At 42.3% G+C, this 26,485-nt stretch overlaps 4 protein-coding genes across 6 annotated transcripts; 2 read left to right on the top strand and 2 right to left on the bottom strand.

Annotated features, from left to right (window-relative positions):
* Positions 1-324: 324 nt before the first annotated feature.
* On the bottom strand, positions 325-4,261 carry LOC136962000 (ladderlectin-like). 2 transcript variants are annotated; one of them, XM_067255549.1, is made up of 7 exons: positions 4,209-4,261; positions 4,024-4,099; positions 3,858-3,905; positions 3,499-3,701; positions 3,180-3,314; positions 616-730; positions 325-551 (listed from the first exon to the last, which is right to left on the bottom strand). In XM_067255549.1, exons 2-7 carry the CDS (start codon positions 4,082-4,084, stop codon positions 481-483), a joined length of 633 nt encoding a protein of 210 aa, XP_067111650.1. In that variant the 5' UTR covers positions 4,085-4,099; positions 4,209-4,261; the 3' UTR covers positions 325-480. The 2 variants fall into 2 exon arrangements, with proteins under 2 accessions (XP_067111650.1, XP_067111649.1); XM_067255548.1 differs by lacking the exons at positions 325-551; positions 616-730 and adding exons at positions 2,536-2,881; positions 2,965-3,076 and having other exon boundaries at positions 4,209-4,257.
* Positions 4,262-7,826: 3,565 nt separating this feature from the next.
* On the top strand, positions 7,827-9,474 carry LOC136961971 (natterin-3-like). Of its 2 annotated transcripts, none has more exons than XR_010878881.1 (3): positions 7,827-7,844; positions 7,944-8,019; positions 8,138-8,200. XR_010878881.1 is itself a non-coding variant. In XM_067255501.1 (3 exons), exons 1-3 carry the CDS (start codon positions 7,959-7,961, stop codon positions 9,416-9,418), a joined length of 1,215 nt encoding a protein of 404 aa, XP_067111602.1. In that variant the 5' UTR covers positions 7,946-7,958; the 3' UTR covers positions 9,419-9,474. The 2 variants fall into 2 exon arrangements, 1 of the variants encoding a protein (XP_067111602.1); XM_067255501.1 differs by lacking the exon at positions 7,827-7,844 and adding an exon at positions 8,313-9,474 and having other exon boundaries at positions 7,946-8,019; positions 8,138-8,185.
* Positions 9,475-13,196: 3,722 nt separating this feature from the next.
* Positions 13,197-14,909, top strand: LOC136961972 (ladderlectin-like). The gene is made up of 7 exons (XM_067255502.1): positions 13,197-13,232; positions 13,342-13,417; positions 13,536-13,583; positions 13,740-13,942; positions 14,127-14,261; positions 14,365-14,476; positions 14,560-14,909. The coding sequence occupies exons 2-7, from the start codon at positions 13,357-13,359 to the stop codon at positions 14,619-14,621; spliced, it is 621 nt and encodes a 206-aa protein (XP_067111603.1). The 5' UTR covers positions 13,197-13,232; positions 13,342-13,356; the 3' UTR covers positions 14,622-14,909.
* Positions 14,910-18,995: 4,086 nt separating this feature from the next.
* On the bottom strand, positions 18,996-26,308 carry gsk3aa (glycogen synthase kinase 3 alpha a). Its single transcript, XM_067255952.1, has 10 exons — positions 25,982-26,308; positions 24,120-24,307; positions 23,962-24,045; positions 23,753-23,863; positions 23,492-23,622; positions 23,044-23,248; positions 22,840-22,935; positions 22,415-22,601; positions 22,215-22,292; positions 18,996-21,358 (listed from the first exon to the last, which is right to left on the bottom strand). Exons 1-10 carry the CDS (start codon positions 26,154-26,156, stop codon positions 21,294-21,296), a joined length of 1,320 nt encoding a protein of 439 aa, XP_067112053.1. The 5' UTR covers positions 26,157-26,308; the 3' UTR covers positions 18,996-21,293.
* Between the last annotated feature and the right edge of the window lie 177 nt (positions 26,309-26,485).

The raw sequence follows: 26,485 nt of genomic DNA, 5'->3' as shown, positions 1-26,485 counted from the left end.
GCAAACAGCAAAAAAAACTCCAAGGAGACTTTTTTTTAATCCTGTAAAAGCTTTGGCAGCAAGTCTCTCCAGTATACCAGGCCAGATCAGATCTTTTCTGGCTGATTAAAAGAAATTATGGCAAACATTGGCAGTCAAACAGCATAGGATGTATCTAGGCAACACATCTACATGGTGAAAGGCAGACAACTCACACAGCTAGGTCATAAACGGAGTTGCGCCTGCCTGTCATGTTGCCAAACCATCCACGTCAATACTCCACAGTAAAACATGCAAGACACAATGTCTCCCTCTAGTGTGAACAGGACTACAAGGCAATAGAACTCGTTTCAGCACTTTATTAAGTTAACCCACATGGCATTTGTTCTGAAAGACATTACATATAGGATAAGTCACAGTACACAAGGTAAGGAGGCTTCTCATCTTTTGTTGGTCTCAATTTGAAAGAACAATTGCACAATTTTTCATCAGTGTCAAGAGTTAACAGAGTTGGAAGGAGCAGATGAAGCCGAGTTTCTGGTCACATGGAGAATCGTTCCATCTGTAATCATCTGAAGAATGGCAGTAATCAGACAAGGACAGGGACTGAAACAGATCCAAGTCAATATACCTTACCTCCCCAGTTCATCACTATACATGGTTCCCTGCCGCCACCATAGTTGTTGGGCTCCCCAGCGGCCCAGGCAGCGTAGTCAAACAAGGACCCATCGCTCCAGAACCACACCCGGTTCTGAGAGAGAAAACAATTTAAATGTCAAGAAACCAGGCATCAGTATGCTACGCATCCCACAGCCTATGGCACATCCATGAATCCAACGCTCACCTGAAAAGCATCAGTACCTCCAATCCATGTCACGGGGAGACCTTCAATGCTGCTGGCGACCAATTGCTGGAGGAACGTGTACTCGCTAAAGCTGTGCACAGAGGCTAGGTTAGCTCCCGATCCCAAACAATACTGCTGTAGTGTTAAGAAAAAACATATTGGAGCATTGGAGCCTTGACAGGAAAATTATACCAGACTCTAATCTGGTATTTGATGCAAGAACGCACAAACTGCCTTGTGTACTTGGTAGCCTATAGTTACCTCTGCACCAACCCAATTATTTGGATGAGACACATAAAGGTGACAGCTTTGTCCATTTTTGGTCCACTCTGAGGGACAATTGGGACCAGACCGTTTGTTTCGGTCATCTTTTTCTCCTGAAAAAAATCATTTAAATAGGTCAACTGGAGGTCTCCGAATAAGGAGATCGAGCACCGGACAGGGTACCAGTTATGTGATATGGAAGTACTATCAATTTAGTAGGTTAGCCTTCTTGTCGGGTGTGGATTTTATTAATTAACATTGTCACAAGACATACATCTTTACACCCATGTGTGGAAAATTGCTTTGTGCGGTTTAATGAATGTATGTCATTGTGCCAAAATCATTAGGCCTACATAAAAAGGATGCTATTGTAGCTTTCAGTAGGCTACTAGTTTGTTTTAAACTTAACTGGCCTCTCACCTCTTGCACCACTCTGGACAAATACAGCACAGAGAAACAGAAGAATGGTCCACATGATCTTTTAAGGGATTTTTTAGCCTATCCTGAAAGGACAGATTTGTTTTAAGGTCATAGCATTTCGTACTAGCCGTCATCATTTCTCTGAACTCAGACAATCCAACCAAAGTCAAATCAACAAGCGAGCCAGCTAAAAATGAGAAAGACATTACCTGTTGAAAGTTTGCTGTGTGTTTACAAAGTTATCTTTCACCAAAGAGAGATACAGGAAACATGCGAAACACAAACAATCGGACGACTTTTGAAGTCAACTAACGTCATGAGCAACAGCTGGTAGCAGTTGATGGTAATTGTTAAATTACAGGTGGGCCTAAGGCCCATCAGACTTAGAACCAGATGGGGGCGCTACATTCAAAAAAATGCCTGTGTCCCGGTGTTGAGCCCATAGACTGTACATAATGATGCTGGGATTTACAGAACAGAAAAACATGGGGGGGTGCATTTCAGGGCAGGTCTTGTTTTCCATTCGATGTAAATGCAATGCACCCCTTCATTTCTGTTCTGTATCTGCATCAACGATGTCCTAGTGTCAGTTGTCTGTGGATATTATTTAGGGCGCACTATCTGTTTATAATTCCAGAAATCTGTGTGTTTCAACGACATCTCACTCACTGACGGCATTACGGGCACTGTTTCCCATCTATAGTTCCTGTAATATGTGTGTGTGCCTCACCAACATCTTAATCACTGACTGCATCACGGCACTGTGCACTAGACTCTAATAATTACAGAAAATACAAATCTACCATAAAAAAACAAGGCCAAACCAGAAGACAAACATGTATGTGATCAAATGCATTGAGATATATGACCATAGACAGTCTCAATAACTGAACTACCAAATATGTGTTTGGTTCTGTAAAGGAGTTTCTTTATGGGCTATTATAAATATGGACGTGAGCAAACAGGTGGAAGTTATCAGTGTGGTGGTAGCGCTCTGAACACAAAATAAGCTCTGACTGAATCATCTGTTGGTTTCAACACTTTATTGAATGAGAAACAATTTTAAACAATACAAAATAAAATAATCACCTACCAATCAATCTTCTAATCAATCAACATTTTAAGAAAAGGTCCACAGAAAAAACAGGTTTTTGCTCATTTATATTCTAATGAGTACAATGAATTACACAACTATAGTATCCACTCTATGGTTATAACAAACATGATTTAGAATTGATTAATAATTGAGGATGATTAAAGAAAAATATATCAGGCTCCATATAGTGCTGCAGCTTTGCAAGCTGGTCTACCTTCATTTGGCGCAGATAAAGCCAAGCTTTTTCTCGCAATATAGATCATTCCATTTCTTTGTACCTGAGAAAAAATATAACCAGTAATCATTGTATATGTGTCTGTCTTTGGGAGAATTGTGTGATTTGTGTGACAATGTTATTTACCGCTATAGTTGATATGGATACATGGCTCCCGTCGACCGTGATTGTTGGGCTCCCTAGTGGCCCAGTATTGGAAGTTAAACCTGGATCCATCGCTCCACAACCACAGTCGGTTCTTTGGGAGATTAACAGACATTTGAATGTCAAGAACAGGCTGTCGGAATCAAACATGAACATTGTGATGCCTGTGACCCATCCTTACATCCTATCCTTCTTACCCTAACAGCATCTGTCCCCCCAATCCAAGTCCACGGGTAGCTACGAGTCCTGCTTAGGACCAATCTCTGGAGGAATCTTTGTTCCCCCAAGGTGTGCACGGAGGCAAGATTCCCTTTTAACTGCAAACAGTACCGCTACAGGAGAAAGACAATGTTCTTAGAACTTTCATACGTTTTCTATCAAAACATTCTATCCTACTGAACTGTGCTACAGGAAAACAGGAAATTCCAATAATATTTATAATTATCTGGGATTATTCAGAATGTAATATTGTTAATTGTTGTTGTTTTTTTGTTACTGTTCTAGCAGCATAGTTACCTCTGCATCAACCCATTGTTTTGGTCGGGACACATACAGGTAATTGCGTCTCCCGTATCTGGCCCATCCTGAGGGTAGCTTTTTAGGACATCTTTGCGCCTCGGCCATTTCCTCTTCCTCCCCGGGCCCTTCCAACTCGTCACTCATCAGCTCCTCCTCTGTATCGAGGAGAGACGGTGGGTTTCCATCCTCATCCATTTGTCCTGGAAAGGTAGTGTTACACAGCACAGTTTTTCATGGAGTTTATTCAAACAAGGAGATTGAGAGCTGCACAAGGGCAGCCACACATCTCACGTGGCCTAAACTTTAACCTTGGCTGTTACACCCATGAAGGACACATCCCAGGTTCATCATCTTACCCAGAGGAAGGTCCTGCTGCTGCACTTCAGCAGACTCCAGTGTGGGCTCTGTTGAGGGGACAGGTGTGTCATGAGCAGGGACATCAGGTTAAAACTAGGATTGTTGCTCCTGTGCATATTCAGAATGTGTTTTGATGTGTGTATGTCTGTTTGGAGTGTATCTCACCTATTGCACCACTCAAGACGAAGGCAGCACATAGAAGAAAAGGAATGGTCAACTTCGCCATGGTGATGATGGAATCCTGTAAAGAGACAGACAGCACAAAAGATTCATTCTAGGGTCATTGCTATCAGAATTCAATCCAACCAAATTCAACATGTTGATCCAGCTGAGAGTGGTAGCCTCAGTACCTGTTGAAGTGGGAATTGGATGTGTCAACAAGCTTCTGTTCCAATACAGAGAGAGTTCCCAATATATACTTTCATGACAAGGAAATACATTAACAAGGAATTATTTTGTGCAAATGGTAGATTAAAAAGTAGATAGTAGATTGCTTTGTGAAATCCAACACCCGGAACATTGAAGAATGATTTCCTTGATTGACCTGCTGTCCCAGGTATCTTTGTGTCTCAGTAGTGTCACTTCTTCCCTGTCTTTATCTCTGGGTTGATCAAGGGACAGTTTGACATGCAAAAAGAAATGCTCCTTGAATGTGGCTGAATGATCCACCGGGTATCTTCTCATCGCTCATCAACATCACTTCCTCCTCTTTCTGGGGTTTGATCTAGGGTCCTTTTGCACCACACACACAACTGACTACCGTTCTAATGATTGGTGAATAATAATGAGCATTGCTTTATCTGCTGAATGCAAAGGCACAGGTGATTTAGATAATTGAATAGATTCAACTGGCTTACACAGAGAACTATTGATTAGGCAGAAAGTAATTTCAATAACAGACCTCATGATTTAAATATGATAGATAACACATTTCCTATTATCTGTGCATTTCATACTGAATCATATAAATATCAATTATGGACTAGATTGATCATGAACACATGCATGTTAATTAGTTGCAAGGTTATTTTATAGGCTGCTCAAGGAATCATTGGAGGAGGGGGTCTCCAGAACCATTTAAAAGTTAGATATATTTTTACAAGGTTAGATGTCCTCCTTTATCAGAGAGACATGGATAAACACTCAATGGTTAGTTTCTACATGCAAGAAATAGGACAAAGCATAAAAAAACAAATTTATATAATAATATATTTTAATGGTATTGCCATACCAAGACACTGGTACTGACCTTCCGAGGGGTCAACGGGACTGAACCTGACTACATCCAGTCTCTCGTCCAGCCTTACACCCCCACCCGCCACCTACGGTCTTCTTCTGACAACCGTCTGGTGGCCCCACCTCTCAAGAGCGCCCCCTCCCAACCCAAGCTCTTCTCCTGTCTGGCCCCCCAATGGTGGAATCATCTCCCCACTTCCATCAGAGATACTGACTGTCTCCCCACCTTCAAGAAAAGGTTAATGACGCACTTGTTCAATGGTACAACGGTACTAAGGAAAGATTTGTTGGATCCGATGTTAGGTTATTTCCTCCAGGTACACAATGACACTTATTGAGGGACTTGTTGAACTTGTTGGTTAGTTGTAACTAATTTAACTACTTGTACTCGTTGTGAATTATATCATTGTTGTTTGCTTTCCTCCAGCTACACTCTAGCACTTTCGACGATCACGTTGTTTACTTGTAATTTGTTTAACTACATACTCTTCTGGTTCCACCCACTGCCACATGCTTTTCACAATGTATGCTTCATGTTTTGGCTACCCGCAATGTTTTGGTTGTTCATGATCATTGACCTATGCACTTTTTGTAAAGCTCTTTCTTGTAAGTCGCTTTGGATAAAAGCGTCTGCCAAATGACTAAATGTAAATGTTAATATAATGGTATGTAGAAATGGGTACATATATAATTGAGAGCTATCCAATTCATGGCTGTAAAATGAGCCCGTGGAAACTGATCCTTGTATTGTTTTGGGAGATACTTCCTTGATATTAAGAAAAACATAAAAAAGATGTGGTGTGTGAACGTGTGTGTTTGGAATGCATCTCACAAGTTGCACCACGCAGGACGAAGGCAGCCTAGTAATCAAGAGATGGTTGAACTAAAAACCTAAAGTTTTATTAAACCTTTAAAATAATACAGTTTTACCATATCCATTTAAAATAATTATTTTTGAACCCAAAACCAATGAAGAGCCAAAACCAACAAAGGTTTTGATGGCTACAGGGAACTACCTCCACACTGAGAACTTTCCCCTTGTTCACTCAGATACTATACACATTCATAATCGTCCCTAGGAAACTCACGATCATAATCTCTGCTGGTTCTGTTGATTGGGAACTCTATGGCTACATATTGTCAGAATTCCTCCTACAGCAACAACGTCAAACTAAAAGACTGCCACATGGCAGAACTAAAGATTCAGGTTTTGATTAGATCTTTATATTAGTTAATCAAAGAAGTGTCTTGACAATTTTCAGTCTCCATTTACAGCCATGAAGTGAATTGGTTGGACATGGAGCCATGTATAAATGTTCTGACATTAAAATGGTTCTAGCAGTCCTCTTCGGATGATTCAAAATAAAACAAATTCCCATTTGTGTTTATGATGAAAAGGATATCTACAATTGATATGGGTAGATCATACCATACACACACCAAGTATAACAACGCTCCTGGGTGACACAACTTTTGTTGGTTTCGGCTCTACATTGGTTTTGGGTTCAAAACCCTGAAAACCCACTCAAAAGTAATTATTTTAAATGGATATGGTAAAACTTTATTATTTTAAAGGTTTAATAAAACTTTAGGTTTTTAGTTCAACCATCTCTTGATTACTAGGCTGCCTTCGTCCTGCGTGGTGCAACTTGTGAGATGCATTCCAAACACACACGTTCACACACCACACCTTTCTTATGTTTTTCTTAATATCAAGGAAGTATCTCCAAAAACAATACAAGGAACAGTTTCCACAGGCTCATTTTACAGCCATGAATTGGATAGCTCTCAATTAAATATGTACCATTAACTGTCAGGGTTGTGACTCTTTGTTGGCCACCAGAGGCCCTCGCTGTGTTTTCTTGGTTTTGGTTCTGTTAATCTATTCTCATTAGGACATATTGTTTTCACCTGTGCCTTGTTTGTTCTGTGCTTTTTATGTGGCTTGGATTCTTAGTTCTGTGCTTAGTTTTTCTCACATGCCACAGTGTCCATTAGAGTTCATTGGTTATGCTTTTGACGGTCTGCTTTTTGTAGTTTTTCTACTTCCAATAAAAGACGGAAAGACGCATATTTTGAGCATCGGAGGAGTCGGCGTTTGGGTCCGCACTTGCATTCCTGACAATTAACCACGTATTAAATCAGTTTTTTATGCTTTGTCCTATTTCTTGCATATAGAAACTAACCATTGAGTGTTTATCCATGTCTCTCTGACAAAGGAGGACATTAAACCTTGTAAAAATATTATACCTGACATTTAAATGGTTCTGGAACCTCTCCTCCAATGATTCATTGAGCAGCCTATAAAATAATCTTGCAACTAATTAACATGTATGTGTTTATGATCAAAATCTAGTCCATAATTGATATTTATATGCTTCAGTATGAAATGCACAGATAATAGTAAACTTGTTATCTATTATATTTAAATCATGAGGTCTGTTATTGAAATTACTTCAAGGAGCATTTCTATTTTGCATGTCAAACTGTCCCTTGATCAACCCAGAGATAAAGACAGGGAAGAAGTGACACTACTGAGACACAAAGATACCTGGGACAGCAGGTCAATCAAGGAAATCATTCTTCAACGTTCCGGGTGTTGGATTTCACAAAGCAATCTACTTTTTAAATTACCCTTTGCACGAAAAAATTCCTTGTTAATGTATTTCCTTGTCATGAAAGTATATATTGGGAACTCTCTCTGTATTGGAACAGAACCTTGTTGACACATCCAATTCCCACTTCAACATGTACTGAGGCTGTGACTCTCAACTGGATCAACATGTTGGATTCAATTCTGATAGCAATGACCCTAGAATGAATCTTTTGTGCTGTCTGTCTCTTTACAGGATTCCATCATCACCATGGCGAAGTTGACCATTCTTTTTCTTCTATGTGCTGCCTTCGTCTTGAGTGGTGCAATAGGTGAGATACAATACAAACACACATACACACATCAAAACACATTCTGAATATGCACAGGAGCAACAATCCTAGTTTTAACCTGATGTCCCTACTCATGACACACATGTCTCCTCAACAGAGCCCACACTGGAGTCTGCTGAAGTGCAGCAGCAGGACCTTCCTCTGGGTAAGATGATTAAGTGTTTTGAAAACAATAATCGACCCATCTCTGTATAGTGAATTGGTTTTCTACTGGCGACCACAGCAGTGTCTGACACCTCACAAGTATTCTGCCGTTCCACCCCTGTCTGCAGTGCCGATGTTGAACCCACAGCTGGAAGGCAGTGTCCCCCCTCCTCTAAGTCAGGGTCCTGTCCAAGGCCCTCTGACACCTGCCGACTTTGACAACCAACAGCTCGAGATGTTGTCCTCGTTCGGGGACAACGTCAACCTGCAGTGGCTGAAATGGAACGGCCGGCTCCCCAACGGAGCTGTGAGTATCGTCAACAGCTACGTTAGACGAATCGACTACGTTTGCAAATACGGCTGTGTGTCTGGGTTTTACACCCCTAGTAAAGGCCCCTACTGCCACTACCCCTATGGCGATAAAGAGTACAAGATCAGTAACTTTGAACTGCTGGTCAACAAAGACAACTTTGAGTTCCTGGAGTGGAAACGAGGCTCTTATGGTTCCGTGCCCAAAAATGCTGTTAGGACCTGCTCCTGGGTGAGCACCTACGTGGGTAAGAACAAGTACGGCCTGGGTAAGGTGGAACCAAAGCACCAGGCCTTCTTCCTGCCCTGGGAGGGACGTGAGTACTGGTACAAGAGCTACGAGGTCCTGGCCATCAACAAAGACTACTACACCCAGTCCATCTCCAACGTGGTGTACGCCATCATCAAGGCAAAGATGTTCAAACAACCACCTGAAACCATGCGCAGGTCCCGGGTAACCAACAACGGGTGCCAGACTGTGGTCAAGAAGGTAACCATCTCAAAGACCACGAAGGTGGAGGAATCCTGGAACATCGGCCGCTCCACCAAGGTGGGCATCAAAACGAGCTTCACCACCAAGATCCCCATCATCAACATTGGGGTCGGCTTGGAGCTCAGCAGAGAGAAGACCTTCCAGTCCTCCAAGGGCACCACCATAATGAACGAGCAGAAACACACCGTGTCCGTGGAGCTGAAGGTCCCCCCCAACCACTTCTGCATGGTCCGCATGGAAGGTCACAAGATGACCGCCAACGTCCCCTACACAGCCCTTCTCAGCCGCACCTACAGGAATGGAGGGACCCGTAAGACGTACATCTCTGGCAAGTACGACGGCGCGCAGACGAGCGAGGTCCGAGCAGTCATTGACCGCTGCAAGCCGGTGCCACATGCCAAGGCCTGCCCCTGCGAGACTCTGATGTTTTAACCACCTGTAAAATCCCACTGATCAGATCCCTTTCATGTCCTGCATCCTTAGGCTGATCCTATAATTCCTCATGTGTAATAAAGACAGCTAAGTTTGACTAATGGAAGTTAACTAAAAGATAATGGTGTGTTATTGAAATAAATGTATTCAGAGTACAAATGTATTCCCTAGTCTTCTTTTCTAAAGCTCCTAAACAATAAACCATGTACTCTGAACACCTGAATGTTGTACAACACTGAAAATGTACTCTACAGTTTACATCCAAGATAAGGAATTCAGATATACATCTTAATCATGCCTAGCTACAAGGAGGACCGAAATGCGGAGTGCAGAACGGAAAGTTTATTAATGACAACTGAAAATCACTCAAGCAGAAGGCTCGGGAAACAAAATGGCAAGTAAAGCCGTAGAAGCGCCTCCACTGGTACGTGACAGTGGCTAGTGGTACGTGCCAGACGGTAACTTCCAAAATCATCCCATTGAATACAGGACAGCACACAGCAAAGATGTCTTTCATAATTAAACTCATTGGGTAATAGCTATCTCACCTGTCTCAAGGACGCTCCAAGTTGGCCTTGTAAACTCATGGCCTTATAATGAATTGCTGTATCTGTCCAGAACATCTTCGATCTCGATAAGACCTATCATGTTATCTCACTATTGTTGAAGCTTTAATACTAGTCAATGTCTAGTGATTGTGGGTCAACAATAAGGACACACTCCTGATAACAAGAGCAGGGCATAGTGTCATAGTGTTCTTCTTTACTGTTTTTTATCACAGAAAGATAACAGAGAGAGCAGCATCAGCATTAATACATTAACATTAGAAAGCAAACACTTATGTACTGCTCTGCTATGTGTCGCTCTGGATAAGAGTGTCTGCTAAATGACTAAATGTAATGGCTTCCCCATTCAGGACACTCAAATGTGTGTGAAATCATACAATTCCTTGTACGTTTGTTTTTGAGTTGTTAAGGACATGCTACACACACAATGAATACACACAACAATTATTTTTTTGATATCAAAGGGGATGAATAGGGAAGAAATGGATGTAGACATATTTCTCAGCTGTTTATGGGGGGCAATTAGGCTTCAGGGGGTGGTTTAAATACAATTCAATTCTGAATTGTATTTTGCCAGCATACATCCCCTCAGAGGGAATGACCCCTTTCAGTTCTGTTCATTTCACAGAAACAATGTGACACATGTTGTAACTCAGTGCTGACATTATGTAACCAGTGTCTACTTTCCAAATAATAAATATGTTCTTGGTGCAACATTTGGCTCCTTTCTGGACATGTTTACTTTACCTTCCGGTAGGAGGACCCTATTGTTATAAGGGTTCCTCCGTCAGGAGGGAACCTATTGTTATTGTTAGTATTATTATTATTAGGGTTCCTCCGGTAGGAGGAAACCTATTGTTTTTGAAGGTATTTAGGGTTCCTCCGGTCGGTTGTTATTGGTGGTATTATTCTAGTGCAATGGGAGTCAATGGCAGCGCCTAGACCAGTACTGTAAAAAGTTGTGAAATTTGGCATTTTGAAACTGCAGACCATTAGTAACTACCATACCAAACATGGACTACGTGAGACAATAGGTGGCGCTACAGGCCATGCTCCAATTGTCAATTTTCAAAGTGATGGCATTTCCACCCCATCAGTCTAAAATGTCTAAAACTTGCTATACATGCCTTATTTCTGAAGAACAGAACAGCCATTGGTAACCCATACAGTCCGTTATGTACGGTGAACATTTACAAAAACAACAACAAATATCTCTTATGAACCACGACTCCAATTTACTTAAAATTATATATGTATGTGTAGGACACATATGTGGTTATGCTAGTTTGAGATAAGAGTGAATGCATTTAGGAGGGCAGCTTTGTCCACATTCAATTTCTCTTGTTGTTTTGTTTATAATTTTAATATAAATGTGTACACAGCTATTATTTCCAATCAAGTAGGTCTACTTTCTGAAAAGGCTCTTGTCTTAATTTGCAATGCAGCTAGGGGAGGTTCTAGACCAGAGAACTGTTCCATAAAGCGAGTTTACCGAATAAGCCAGACTTATGTCAGTTAGTCAGACTCATTTCTAGTTCATTCGGTTCCATAAAGCTAGCTCAACGAAGTTCGAACTGAGTTACTATGGTAACTTCTGCTTCGAAACTAGCCTGGTCCGGGGCAGGATAATTCTCAGGCTTAGACCGAGTTGTTGCTTAACCAGACGTTCCTGTAACACTGACCCGACGGGAAAACTATGATTTACAACGGACATTCTCATTTTCTTATTCTCATCAGTTCAATATGTAGGCTACATTTATAGAAAATCTACTTAAATAGCCTACATAGGCTACAACATTTAGCCTAATGCATTAAACAATGATGAACAATGATTTGATACACACCATAGCCACGTTAACCGTATGGCTATGGTAGTTTGTGACAGGGCCGGCCCAAGCCTTTATGGGGCCTTAAGCAGAATTGATCTCTGAAGTAATTTCATGTGCTCTTGGGGGCCCTCTGGTGGCCACGGGGGCCCTAAGCAGCCGATTAGTTCACTTATGCCTTGGGCCGGCCCTGCAATAGTAAATATTTGACCATAAATGTTTTGACATTTTAGGGGAAGCTATGCTTCCCTTGCAATCTTAAAGAAATCGCCTAGATATCTACAATTGATTTGGGTAGATCATACCAACTTTGAACCAGTTTGTGACGTCTGAAGCATTGAACGTCATCAATCACGTGGCATCGTAATTTGACACAAGCTCCAAACCACTTTTTCGAAACTGTGCGTATTGGTTTTGCGACACAAGCATCGATGCGTCAGTGCCAGACGTCCCATCCCTAATATTTTCTACTTACAATAAAAGAAGGAAAGACGCATATGTTGAGCATCAGATGAGTCTGCATTTGGGTCCGCACTTGCATTCTTGACAATTAACCACATATTAAATCTGTTTTTGTTATGCTTTGTCCTATTTCTTGAATATAGAAACTAACCATTGACTGTTTATCCATGTCTCTCTGACAAAGGAGGACATCTAACCTTGTAAAAATATTATACCTGACATTTAAATGGTTCTGGAACCTCTCCTCCAATGATTCCTTGAGCAGCCTATAAAATAATCTTGCAACTAATTAACATGTATGTGTTCATGATCAAAATCTAGTCCATAATTGATATTTATATGCTTCAGTATGAAATGCACAGATAATAGTAAACTTGTTATCTATTATATTTAAATCATGAGGTCTGTTATTGAAATTACTTTCTGCCTAATCAATACTTCTCTGTGTAAGCCAGTTGAATTTATTCAATTATCTCCACACTAAATCACCTGTGCCTTTGCATTCAGCAGATAAAGCAATGCTCATTATTATTCACCAATCATTAGAACGGTAGTCAGTTGTGTGTGTGGTGCAAAAGGACCCTAGATCAAACCCCAGAAAGAGGAGGAAGTGATGTTGATGAGCGATGAGAAGATACCCGGTGGATCATTCAGCCACATTCAAGGAGCATTTCTTTTTGCATGTCAAACTGTCCCTTGATCAACCCAGAGATAAAGACAGGGAAGAAGTGACACTACTGAGACACAAAGATACCTGGGACAGCAGGTCAATCAAGGAAATCATTCTTCAATGTTCCGGGTGTTGGATTTCACAAAGCAATCTACTATCTACTTTTTAATCTACCATTTGCACAAAAGAATTCCTTGTTAATGTATTTCCTTGTCATGAAAGTATATATTGGGAACTCTCTCTGTATTGGAACAGAAGCTTGTTGACACATCCAATTCCCACTTCAACAGGTACTGAGGCTACCACTCTCAGCTGGATCAACATGTTGAATTTGGTTGGATTGAATTCTGATAGCAATGACCCTAGAATGAATCTTTTGTGCTGTCTGTCTCTTTACAGGATTCCATCATCACCATGGCGAAGTTGACCATTCCTTTTCTTCTATGTGCTGCCTTCGTCTTGAGTGGTGCAATAGGTGAGATACACTCCAAACAGACATACACACATCAAAACACATTCTGAATATGCACAGGAGCAACAATCCTAGTTTTAACCTGATGTCCCTGCTCATGACACACCTGTCCCCTCAACAGAGCCCACACTGGAGTCTGCTGAAGTGCAGCAGCAGGACCTTCCTCTGGGTAAGATGATGAACCTGGGATGTGTCCTTCATGGGTGTAACAGCCAAGGTTACAGTTTAGGCCACGTGAGATGTGTGGCTGCCCTTGTGCAGCTCTCAATCTCCTTGTTTGAATAAACTCCATGAAAAACTGTGCTGTGTAACACTACCTTTCCAGGACAAATGGATGAGGATGGAAACCCACCGTCTCTCCTCGATACAGAGGAGGAGCTGATGAGTGACGAGTTGGAAGGGCCCGGGGAGGAAGAGGAAATGGCCGAGGCGCAAAGATGTCCTAAAAAGCTACCCTCAGGATGGGCCAGATACGGGAGACGCAATTACCTGTATGTGTCCCGACCAAAACAATGGGTTGATGCAGAGGTAACTATGCTGCTAGAACAGTAACAAAAAAACAACAACAATTAACAATATTACATTCTGAATAATCCCAGATAATTATAAATATTATTGGAATTTCCTGTTTTCCTGTAGCACAGTTCAGTAGGATAGAATGTTTTAATAGAAAACGTATGAAAGTTCTAAGAACATTGTCTTTCTCCTGTAGCGGTACTGTTTGCAGTTAAAAGGGAATCTTGCCTCCGTGCACAGCTTGGGGGAACAAAGATTCCTCCAGAGATTGGTCCTAAGCAGGACTCGTAGCTACCCGTGGACTTGGATTGGGGGGACAGATGCTGTTAGGGTAAGAAGGATAGGATGTAAGGATGGGTCACAGGCATCACAATGTTCATGTTTGATTCCGACAGCCTGTTCTTGACATTCAAATGTCTGTTAATCTCCCAAAGAACCGACTGTGGTTGTGGAGCGATGGATCCATGTTTAACTTCCAATACTGGGCCACTAGGGAGCCCAACAATCACGGTCGACGGGAGCCATGTATCCATATCAACTATAGCGGTAAATAACATTGTCACACAAATCACACAATTCTCCCAAAGACAGACACATATACAATGATTACTGGTTATATTTTTTCTCAGGTACAAAGAAATGGAATGATCTATATTGCGAGAAAAAGCTTGGCTTTATCTGCGCCAAATGAAGGTAGACCAGCTTGCAAAGCTGCAGCACTATATGGAGCCTGATATATTTTTCTTTAATCATCCTCAATTATTAATCAATTCTAAATCATGTTTGTTATAACCATAGAGTGGATACTATAGTTGTGTAATTCATTGTACTCATTAGAATATAAATGAGCAAAAACCTGTTTTTTCTGTGGACCTTTTCTTAAAATGTTGATTGATTAGAAGATTGATTGGTAGGTGATTCTTTTATTTTGTATTGTTTAAAATTGTTTCTCATTCAATAAAGTGTTGAAACCAACAGATGATTCAGTCAGAGCTTATTTTGTGTTCAGAGCGCTACCACCACACTGATAACTTCCACCTGTTTGCTCACGTCCATATTTATAATATATATATATATATATACATATATAACTTTATTTGCACTTTTATTTGACTCAAGGTCCAGATAGAAAAGTACACATAACATATTACAAGAGGAGTACACACAAACATAAATACATAGAGACATACTGACTACCACATATTACATAAAGGGAATGTACAAAACATACATACATACTTACATACATGCATACATACAAACATACATATAGCTATGCACAATAATTAAAACAGGTACAGATGTGTGTTCCAGTGTTTCCAGGGTTGGGAGGTATATCTGGTATCACTAAGTGCAGGGTTGGTTAAGGCAGTTAAAATTGTATTCTTTAACTCTGTTAATCGGCACATGAATCTGTACTTAAAATTCCTCAGCACAGCATGGAAGGTGGGAACATTACTCGTCACAGACAAATGGCTAGCACTGGTCCATCTTGGACACTGTAGCAGGATTCTAACTGCATCATTGTATGCCACTTTTATCTAATGTATCTTTGCTTTGCTGTAGCTGCACCATAGGTGAGCTGCATACAGTGGAGTACAGTATGCTCTAAAAATAGATGTTTTAACTTCTTCAGTACACATGAAATTTGCATGTCATCATATTTGCTTGTCCATATAATTTACAGCACTGGCGCTGTATGTCATTGTCTTCACAAAAATCATCCATAATGATGTGGCCCAGGTATTTTGCTTTAGCAACTACATTTAGCTCTTGCCCTGACAAGTAAAAAGAGGGAAAGCATAGCTTCCTGTCTTCCTTATTTCTGGCAATCATTACAACACTCGTTTTTACATTGAATTTGATGTCATACTGTAGTCCATAGTTTGAGCAGACTCTAAGCAGTTGCTGTAGGCCAGCACTATATGGAGACATAACAACTAAATCAGCTGCATACATCAGATGATTAATACACCTATACCCACCATACAGCCAGTCTTACACACTTCTAATGTCCTACAAAGATCATCCATATACAAATTAAAAAGAACAGGCGACAATATTCCACCTTGTTTAACCCCATTGGTAACTGGGAAAGGAGCCGATGTCTTCCCCCACAACGAAACTCCTTTACAGAACCAAACACATTTTGGTTGTTCAGTTATTGTGACCGTCTATGGTCACATACCTGAATGCATTTGATCACATACATGTTTGTTTTCTGGTTGGGCCTTGTTTTTTATGGTAGATTTGTTTTTTCTGTAATTATTAGAGACTAGTGCACAGTGCTCGTAATGCCGTCAGTGAGTGAGATGTCGGTGAAACTCTCAGATTTCTAGAATTATAAACAGATGCATTCTAAATAGAACCCCGTGTAACAATGTTAAAAATGGGTGTGACCACTGGATAGGAGACCATCGGGAAAGTCCATGATAGCTGGTAACAAAAGGTTCCACACTCAGAGTAACATGTACTGTTATCTTTCTTCTCACAGAGATAATGCTTCAAACCTGACAATAGTGATCGTAGCCTTTGTGTTTTACTTGGAGGGTGGGATTCTTATCTAATCCTCTTATTGCCTTGTCCAGCAAAAAGCCCTCCTCTCACACCTTGGGAAACTGGTAAAGTAAGTATGAGAAATAACATCTAACGCTGAGTTCACGAGTTCAGTAACACACCAGCGATTGAATAAATGATGCATGAAGCAGGGGTGTGGCAGAGAGTCCTCGTGGGTCACGGCCAAGCAGCAGCTCAAGCAGATCCCCCGGGAAGCCGGGATAGACGACAGGGAGAAGCAGAGAAGAAATGGAAGGGTGGGAGGGTGTCAATAACATGCTAGCACAAGGACCAGAGGAATGGAAGACACTTTATAAAGAACTCGTAATTGAAAACGGGGAGTTCGGTCGCATTCCTCTGTGCTTTAACTGGGCTGATGCGTATGAGTTGATTGGAGTAAAGGAGGAGTCTTGGTGCGCTATATCTTCCTCCCGAACTTCAGTTAATCAAATTGGAAAATGTATGTTACTTTGTGAGAACGTTTTTCAACACAAGGCTCACTAGTGTCTGCATCAGCAGTGTTTGTTCTGAGTGTAATTGGCGCTCTCTGTAATGCAGCCATGACCATCAGCTGGTATCCATTAGTGCACATTAGTGCGCATAGACCCTATCTCTTAAACTGCGATGGTTTGACAGTTAAAATAGGTTTTGTTTGCAAGAGTTCTGACAGACTTAGAAAGAATCGTTTTTATACCTATTGGATTCCAACAACTTAGCGATGTGGACCATTCCTTTGCTTCTCTGTGCCGCTTTTTCCGTGACTGTGGCAACAGGTGAGATGCACAACACAAAATGTGAAAACATTTTCTTCACCTGAATCAAAATATACTTCTGTAGCAACTAGACTAGAACGATGTGTCTCTTAAGTATGGGAGTACAACGGTACTTAGGAACGGTTCGCTTGATCCGATGTTAGTTTCCTCAAGGATCACAATGACTCTTGCTTAGAGAGTTGCTCTTGTGGTTAATGGTAACTGATTTAAATTTTTGGTTCTCGCTGTGATATATTGTTTTATTACTGTTGCTTGCTTTTTTCCACAGGTACACTTGCACTTATAGCTGTTCATGTTGTTTGGTTGTGACTTGTTTAACTACATGCTCTTATGGTTCTTCCCTTTGGCACTTACTTTGGTTGTTCACAATGTGTGCTTCATGTTTTGGCTACTCGCGATGTTTTTTGACTATCTTGTTGTTATGAGCAGTGACCTATGCACTTTGTAAAGCTCTCTCTTGGAAGTCGCTTTGGATAAAAGCGTCTGCTAAATGAATAAATGTAAATGTAAGTAAGGGATAATGCCCGACTATAAATTTAAATCCAGAATACCTTTTTTATTAGATCAGGTTGCTTTCTGATTTGAAATAATCACATTGTCAATGACAATTTCTCTGCTGGGTGGTTTAAACGCTGGGTGCATGTCAAGCTAAATGATGATTAGGCCTAATACTTTTGGTTTAAAAAATATTTTTTTCATTGCTGGGTGGCAAACGGCTTGATGAATGTAAGTGAATATATATGTGAAATTTAAACTAGATATAAAAAAACTACCCTTACCACTGATCTTGCTCTCTTCCCATCCTCCATATTTTCAAGGACATGTGGGTAAGGACAAAAAACAACACGCACTCCCCAGAAGAGAAGCAGTGAGTAGATGTCCTCCAGGATGGTCCAAATGTGGGAAAAGCTGCTACCTGTATCTGTCCTATCCAAGTAACTGGGTTGATGCTGAGGTAACTGAGCAGAGGGGCAGTTGGTATTTGTGCATAATTGTACACATTGATACTAATTATGGGTCATATTCAATTTGCCTGTTGGAAGCTTGTGGCACACTTTGTTCAGTTGGGTAGAATTTTGCTCTTTGAGAAAATGAATAATTTATTTCTACAGTTGTACTGCTTGCGCTTGGGTGCAAACCTTGCCTCTGTGCACTCCTTGAAGCAGAACAACATCCTCCAGGAAATGGTCAAGAGAAAGACTGGAGCTTTCACCTGGACTTGGATTGGCGGGACCAATGTTTATGATGTAAGCAAGGGTGGATGTATTAGTCTATAGGCATCAGTGCTTGCATCCATGCTTTATTTTCTTCAGAGCGATTCGTGGTTCTGGAGCGATGGGTCCAAGTTTGACTACATTCACTTGCACGCTTTGGATGACAGCAAATCGTGTTTAATGATGAACTTTGGAGGTAGGATATACATTGACTTAGATCTGCTTCATTCATTGTTATTATCTGACTGTTCTGTTACTCCTCAGGTGATCATGGTTGGCTTGGTGCTCAGTGTGATCTGCGAGCCGAATTCATATGCTCTTTAAGACTCCCTACATGCCATTAATCTTGTACATTTTTTGCAACTCTGAATTATTGTTGGGATTTTGTGATGTTTCTCATTCAATAAAGTTTGTGTTTTGACCAATACTTCAGTGTGTAACAGTTGAATTGGCTGACCTTCTCCCTGTGAATAATTGACTAGTATGCCCACTCATCCTGACGTCAGTAAAATCCTCAAACCATCTGTTTCATCACTTTATTAAATGAGCCCATATCATACACACAGACAGATGGGTGTTCTGTCTCTCCCTCCTCCTGGTTTATTTAACTTATCTGCACTATTTCAGCTCTCCCAACTTGTCTGACAGACAAATGCCCACTACCACAGTCTGGGGATCTAGAACAAGCGGCAGAGGAGAGAGATCCAGCACATTGGGAGAACATGACCAGGGAGGAGGGGAAGGGTCAGGTTGAGGTGAAAAGCATCAATTTAATTTCTGTACATCTTGGATCAGGACATGAAAGAAAAAAATCGAGTATTTACAAACAGAGGAATGGAAAATGAACCTGGGCCGTGGTGACCAGCTCACATCCCATGAGGGGTCAATCCAACAAACATTGGAATCAAAAATAAACACAAATGTGAGATATTTACACATGTGCAACAAGAGTACGATACATTAGGGGAAAACAACTAATGGCTTCTGAAATCAAAGGATGTCAACATAAGGTATGCTAAATGTATTTTCTTTCCCGAGGTGCCACATGGGCAAGAGTTAAATCTTTTCAGGTTTATAACTGGTGCTAATGCCCAAACCCCACCTTACAGGGGACACCAGGGAAGCTTAATAAAACATACCTACAGTACAGTGTTCTGTAAAACAAAGTTATTATACAGAGTTGTTGATCACATTGTAAGACGAGAGGGCAGGGTTTCACAATAGAAAAGGCTTGCACTAGAAGCTTTCAAGTGGTCAGTACTGACAACTGATCTAAATCTACAACACTGGCTTTTAAACTGTGCGGTCTGGATTGAAGGGTACAGCTTACAAGGACATCACACACACTATTGTCGGACACCAAACCCCAGCCATGCTTTACCCCTCAACCTTCCCACATCGTCTCACGTGAAGTAGCTACACGATGTCAGGATTAAAGAAACTCTGAATCCTCCCTACGACACTGGCAACAAGAGTAGACATGGTTACAAACTCACATTCACACACACACACTTACAAACCCTATTTCACAGAACTGAAGGGCACAGAGATGTGTCCTGTTCAAGCAGGAGTCAGTTATTCCATAGTTAATACTCTAGTCAAAATGGCTGCTGAAAGCCTATATAGATACTTTCTTTATATAGACGGCTGTACCACAGTTGATAAATCCTTTACAGCTGCTGTCTCAATCCAGCACATGGGTGCGTGTGTGTGTTTGTGTGTCTTAATTCTATGGAAATCCTTCTTGCAACCAATATTAAGACTTCCTTAGAGACATCTCCCACCGATGGAAAATGGTTAACAAATATAGCTAGTAAATCGATCACTTCCACCTCCCTCCCCAACCTTTTCAGAGTGAATAGTGGCACTCTGAAAACCTATTTAAAATAATAAATACATTTACATTAAGTATGCAAAAAAAGGAGGAAAAAAAGCAGCTGTTGTCATCAGTTTTCATGGTAATTTAATAAAACGTATAAAAAACACTACCGTTTCTCTCCACGTCCATATAGCGCCCAGGCCCGAGTATGTGTTTCCACAACTAAACAATTAGCTTCTAAAATGCCCTGTCAAGGTGGGGCCATTCATGGTTTCTGACTAGCCAGAAGAAGAAAAAACACTACAGCCTCGTCTGAAATCACAAAACCTCCCTCCTCTCATTGGGAGTTGACCTCTGACCCGATAAGGGAAATGTCACACCCCGACACAATTCTGCTGCCTTCCACCAGTCCTGTCGTATCAGAATGGAGGTCAACCCCAGGTATGGTTGAAGGGAGGTATGTGTTGAAAATACTCTAAGTGAGAGCCCTGGAGGTGAGAGAGCTTTTCTCTCTGACATTATGTGGTATAGGGGCCATGAGCTGCTCATGTGGTCATCTGTCTCCAATAAATAAACTCCAGTTAAAAGAAAACAAATTCAACAAAAAAGTATTGTTGAAAAAAAAAAAAAAGTTACTATCCAGAGGACCTGCCCCTCCAACAGGACCTTTAACCAATCAGCAGCAGCATCAGGGTTCTAACCACACACACAGAACTGAGCTAATGGGTCAAAATAGGGCATGAAATAACACTGTGAGGGTGTCTCCATGTCTCTCAGAGCACTAGTTTTGTTTGAGTTGAACGTTAACAAAAGTTCCCAGGTGTGTATATGTACAGTACAAAAAGGAATGGCTCTAACCAATGGGAGATAACAAGCAGCATGGAGAAAGCTGTCCAGGATGTAGTATGTGTGTGAGTGTGTGTGAGTGTGTGTGTGTGTGTGTGTGAGTGTGTGTGCACGCAGGGTTGGGGGCTGGCAGGTGAGCTGAGGTTGAGGATGGTTCAGGTGCTGTTGAGGGAGCCGGGTACAGAGCTATGTTGAGACGAGCCATCAGAACCAATCCCATCTATGGAGGAGACACAAGGGAGAGAGAGGGGAGGGAGAAGAAACCAGATGGTCATAAAAACAGAGTACATAAATACCATTGAATCCTCTACTTGTTTAAAAATAACTATTTATCCTACTTGAGATATACTAGTAATCATTTTGATACTGTACATGCAATTTCCACCATGTGTTACCATTGTAACTACGACAGCCATGCCAATCTGGGACTGAGCTACTGTGGTGGTGGTTCCAACACCACCCCCTGCTGGGGGACTTTGAAACTGTAGGATGCATACTTCTTTTTTTTAAATGCCTTTTTAATTATCATTAGTGCTGTCAAACGATTAATCGCAAATTTTTATCTATTTTAAATGTCCCTTGATTTCTTTTTGTCCCATTATTTTTTCAACATTGAAAAGTGGATTCGATTGCTTAGTTAGTGAAAATGTTTTTTTTTAAATTGAAAACAACATTGCAACATTGCCTGGCTTTGACGAGGCTCTTTAGCCGGCTCGCAAGCCGGCTAAAGAGTGTGTGTGGCGTGCCTGTTTTGTTTCCAGTCTAGCTAGATCCGGTTTGGTGTTGTAGTTTTTCTAACGTCAGTAGTCGTTGCAACAGCATGTGAAAAAAACTACAAAGTTTGATAGGCCAAAAAGAAAGTTAATCTTGCGATAAAAAAATTAATAACGCGTTTAACTGACAGCACTAATTATCATCATCAAATCTTGTGCACTTAATTAACCCTAAATCAAGTATGGTGGCACATTGTTGGAGTGTTTTTAATCGTGTCTAGCGGCAATACGACTTAGCGGCATTTCCTTTTCTTTGGGGAAAGCAGGACTACTGTGATGGTGCTGTGGAGCGTGCCATCCTACCGTGAGAGGAGGAGGAGGTCTGAACGCGGACGTGAGGAGGGATGAGGGTGGAGTTGAGCTGGGGCTGGATGGACAGCTCTGGAAGGAGACGGACAGAAACACAAAGAGCGGTTAAAGCACCATCGTGACAGTGTGTGTGTGTGTGCGTGTGTAAACGTGCGTGTGTGTGTGTGTGAGGTAACGACCTCAGGAGGACATACCGGTGGTGCTGAAGTTGAAGAGCAGGGGCAGGTCTCGCCCGCTGGGCAGACGGGCGTTGGGCTGGCGGAGTTCATCAAAGAAGGTGTGCGCGCAGGCTTCGAGGGGGGAGAAGCGCGTGGCGGGGGTGTACTCCAGCAGGCGGGAGCACAGGGCGATGGCCTCGGGAGGGGTGCGAGGCTTAAACACCTGGGGTGGAGGCAGTGAACGAATGAGAGAGGGCATCGTGGGTACAAATTAAAGCAAGGATTAGAAGGAGGAAGATATGGAGGAAAAACGGATATGGGCGAGTTTTCTTTTTTTTTTTAAGTGATTACACACTGAAACAACAGTCTTGGCAAGTTTACATTCCTAATCCCAAATCTGTCTAGGCTGACGGCAGCAGAGAGGAGATGCTGCCTTGTCTCCTGGGGGAGAGGCCAGGTACCTTGGTCCAGGGGTGGGCCTTGATCTGGGGGAACTTGAACTCTGTGTAGTTGGGGTTCATCTCTCGGATCTGCTCTCTGGTCGGGGTCCCCAGAACCTGAGGGACGGGAGGAGGCAGGCTGGTGTGTGGGTGGAGCCCAATAGACAAACACACATATCGCTAACCCCCCTCCATATACACACATCTAATCGCTCTGCCACCTACCTTGATGATCTCCACTAGCTGGTCCACACCGCTGTCTCCGGGGAAGATGGGCTGTCCCAGCAGCAGCTCTGCCAGCACGCAGCCTGCCGACCAGATGTCTATGTTGGCCGTGTAGTCAGTGGCCCCGAAGATGAGCTCCGGGGCGCGGTAGTACCGCGAGCAGATGTATGACACATTAGGCTCCCCACGGATCAGCTGCTTGGCACTGTGGGTAAAAAAAAAAAATGGGGGGGGAGGGTCATGGAGGTGGAGCTGAAAACCCCCTGCCTCTTACTGATATACTCTCACATGAAATCACCCATCTCAGTTATTCATGTCCCCGCTAGCTGTCACCTACATCTCTGGAATTCCACTCACAACCATTTCAGTGTATATTTGAGATGTGGATGCTTCCAGTCCTGTTAAGCCTGAGAAAGGCTGTACTGTCAAAGGGGGTCTGTGTCTGTACCTGCCAAAGTCACAGAGCTTGAGAATGGCTGTCTCTGGATCCACTAGCAGGTTCTGGGGCTTGATATCTCGGTGACACACGCCCTGGGAGTGGATGTAGGCCAGGCTACGGAAGAGCTGGTACATGTACACCTGGGGGGGAGAGGGGAGAGATAAGTCCTATAGATCAGAGATGTATTCTCTGAAAGTGAATGAAGAGATAGGAAGGTCCACAGAAAGGTGGGGCAGGGAGGTAAAAAAACGATATGCATGTGAGTCTTACCTTGACGTAAATAATAGGAATGATGCTCTTGGCCTTGTTGAAGTGGCGGGCCACTCTGTACACAGTCTCTGGGACGAAGTCCAGCACCAGGTTAAGGTATACCTCATCCTTCTATGGAGGAGAGAGGGGCAGCAGTGAAGGACCATGGTGAAGACTAGTGAGGCTTCTGAGAAAGGCTTGGGGCGCTGTGGTGAAAACGAGAGACGTACCTTTTCACCACTGGAATAGAAGAAGTAGCGTAGCCTGACGATGTTGCAGTGATCTAGCTTCCTCATGATCTGGAGTTCTCGGTTCTGCAGGGGAGAATAATCCATCAGTCTAACTTGTGGAAGAAGAAGAACTCTACCCTGTAGGACACGACCCCTACCTTGAACCTCTTGTCCTGCAGGACCTTCTTAATGGCCACCATCTCCTGGCTGTCAATGAGTCGTGCCTGGTAAACCACACCAAACGAACCGTTACCGATCACCTTGATGTCTGTGTACGACACCTCCTGGGGGCGGTCTGGGCCCTGGCCGGGCGTGGCGACCACTGTCGTCACCTTTCCGCTGTCTCCTGGGAAACAAGAGAAAGGGAAAAGAGGGGAGGGAAGTGACATCATTAGTGGAAATCAAATGAGTGTCAGTGATCTAGGATTGTTGACTCATCCCCAAAACTAATTTAAGATCAATACTCCAATTATTTGTGAAAAGCAGCCCAGAAACCTCACATAAATCAGGTAAACCACTAGTTGTGGTTTATATCAACCCAACAGAAAGTAGCCTAGATGACAAGCAAAGGATGCTCAAAGCTATGCTTTGAAAATGTAATATATTTAATTTGTGTATGAGAGCTTTGAACTTTGGTGCACCTGTATCCAGGTCATAATGATAACCCACCTGACTTGTCCTAACCTTTTCTGTCCTCAGGGGCTTCTGTCTTACAGGTTGAAGGGTCAACTATAACTCATCATGGGACCAAAACAGAGACTAGCAGGGTCATGTTGTCCTCCAGACTAGAAGTAGGCTTAGGCCTACCACCTAGACTAGGCCTGTATAACCACTGAACCTGCCTGTCTGACAGAGGTTACCAGTGAAGTCATAACGGGCCCATGTTAACATCAATACTCAGAGATAACACCAGGGCTAAGGGCTTTGCTTTATGGAAAAAAGTCAACAAGCCCACAGGGCCGGCACCACCCGTGTGTTTTACTCGAATGATATCAATTTCGGTGAACGATAGTTGGCCTGTAGGATAATAGACATCCAATAGGCCTGTTGGTCATATCCGTTACACCTGAACCCTACTCACACACTACCCACTGCATGGTGACCTAGGTCACTGAGTTGTGTGTGTGTGTGTTGTCTGGACAGGGACATAAGGTGTGGAGTAGAACTCAATTGTAAACTGGTAGAGATACCCAAAGCACTGAGAATGACCCCATGTGGACTCATATCGCTCGCTCCCTCACACACCTTTTTCTACCATGCGAAAAAAACACCCAATCAAACCTCTGAGATAAACACTGTAGATGTCTTGTTTTAACCTATCAAAATACCAACAATCAATGTCCTATCAAGAAGGCATTCAAATGAATTTTTTTATCGAGTATCTACCTCCAGACGTTAGCATTGCGCCTTATCATGCAATTAGAACTTTGAGTCATAGCTTAGCTGTATGTAACCTTGTCATCAGTCATCGTTAACCTTCGTACATATACAACCAACGAATAGAGTTACATTACACATTACTATGTGTAGTTAGCTAGATACCAATTTGGTCAGTACAGCATACGTTACTGGCAGACAGTGGTTCACTTGTAGCTGGCTAGCTATATCACCTCTTTCCACACACCCTTTTTACTGTAGTTACCTAGCCATCTATCTGAATGGATACCAGCCGAGTAGCCAGCTAGCTAACCTTTCTTCTTGCTTGGTGTAGCAAACCAAGCGCGCAAAGTCAGGCAACTTTGCTACTAAATAAAATAATATGTATCTAAAATAATTTAGCTACCACACAAAACAACTGGTTTAGACCTTACAAGACATAACTCTTGCTATAAACCCTGCAAACGTTAGCTGTAACGTTAGTTACTGTAGTTGACGTTAGCCTAGCTAGGTAACAGCTAGCTTCTTGGCTAGCCTTGCCTTCAAACAGGATTTTAAATCGAATATTAATACATACATAACATTTGAGGTTTAAATGTGAAAAAGCTACTTATCGACTACAAAATAAATCAAATAAACGTACTGGTCAGCTTTAAATTCGAGCATCCCGACGAGCTGCTCCCCGAGGCCTGCGGGACCCCGGACTTTCCTGTGCTGCTCCCCACGGCAGCGGCTGATCCAGCGGATGCTGCGGCGGCTCCTGATACACCTTGTGGCTCAGCAAACGAGCTAGTTCTGGGCCGCCCGCTGCCGCTCATATCTCTGTGCAGGGGTAGCGGGGCGGGAGGCTTGGAATGCTCTATTTCTACCCAATTGAATTTTAATGTATGCCTCTATTTTAACAACAATAATCGTTGAAAGACCGAGAGAATTGTCGCCGCACCGACGAGTCCTCCCTTTCGCAGGTTGTCTGGGCTTGTAGACCTTAGGAACTGACAGATCGCATTGCCTCCTGGGATATGAAGTTGACGGTAGCTGCTGCCTAGGTCTGGACGTCTTGTCTTCTAAGAAAGAAAACAACTACACGGTTAGAATGTCACTTTTAAATTACACCGGAGATGGCGCTCTCTCTCCTGTTATTTCTACC

This window comes from Osmerus mordax, chromosome 18 (genome assembly GCF_038355195.1).
Source record: "Osmerus mordax isolate fOsmMor3 chromosome 18, fOsmMor3.pri, whole genome shotgun sequence".
Classification (NCBI taxonomy): domain Eukaryota; kingdom Metazoa; phylum Chordata; class Actinopteri; order Osmeriformes; family Osmeridae; genus Osmerus; species Osmerus mordax.
Note: the sequence above shows the minus strand (reverse complement) of the source record. Positions and strands in the feature narration are given on the sequence as shown.

Bases quoted from the DNA above. Each gene is read 5' to 3' on its own strand.
- LOC136962000 (XM_067255549.1), bottom strand. From the start codon at position 4,084: ATGGCGAAGTTGACCATTCCTTTTCTTCTATGTGCTGCCTTCGTCTTG. The intron at 3,702-3,857 runs GTAAGATGATGA...CTACCTTTCCAG, and splicing joins GCAGCAGGACCTTCCTCTGG to GACAAATGGATGAGGATGGA. The intron at 3,315-3,498 runs GTAACTATGCTG...TTTCTCCTGTAG, and splicing joins AACAATGGGTTGATGCAGAG to CGGTACTGTTTGCAGTTAAA.
- LOC136961971 (XM_067255501.1), top strand. From the start codon at position 7,959: ATGGCGAAGTTGACCATTCTTTTTCTTCTATGTGCTGCCTTCGTCTTG. The intron at 8,020-8,137 runs GTGAGATACAAT...TCTCCTCAACAG, and splicing joins CGTCTTGAGTGGTGCAATAG to AGCCCACACTGGAGTCTGCT. The intron at 8,186-8,312 runs GTAAGATGATTA...CCCTGTCTGCAG, and splicing joins GCAGCAGGACCTTCCTCTGG to TGCCGATGTTGAACCCACAG.
- LOC136961972 (XM_067255502.1), top strand. From the start codon at position 13,357: ATGGCGAAGTTGACCATTCCTTTTCTTCTATGTGCTGCCTTCGTCTTG. The intron at 13,418-13,535 runs GTGAGATACACT...TCCCCTCAACAG, and splicing joins CGTCTTGAGTGGTGCAATAG to AGCCCACACTGGAGTCTGCT. The intron at 13,943-14,126 runs GTAACTATGCTG...TTTCTCCTGTAG, and splicing joins AACAATGGGTTGATGCAGAG to CGGTACTGTTTGCAGTTAAA.
- gsk3aa (XM_067255952.1), bottom strand. From the start codon at position 26,156: ATGAGCGGCAGCGGGCGGCCCAGAACTAGCTCGTTTGCTGAGCCACAA. The intron at 23,623-23,752 runs GTAAGACTCACA...TCTCCCCCCCAG, and splicing joins TTCCTATTATTTACGTCAAG to GTGTACATGTACCAGCTCTT. The intron at 23,249-23,491 runs GTACAGACACAG...TTTTACCCACAG, and splicing joins AAGCTCTGTGACTTTGGCAG to TGCCAAGCAGCTGATCCGTG.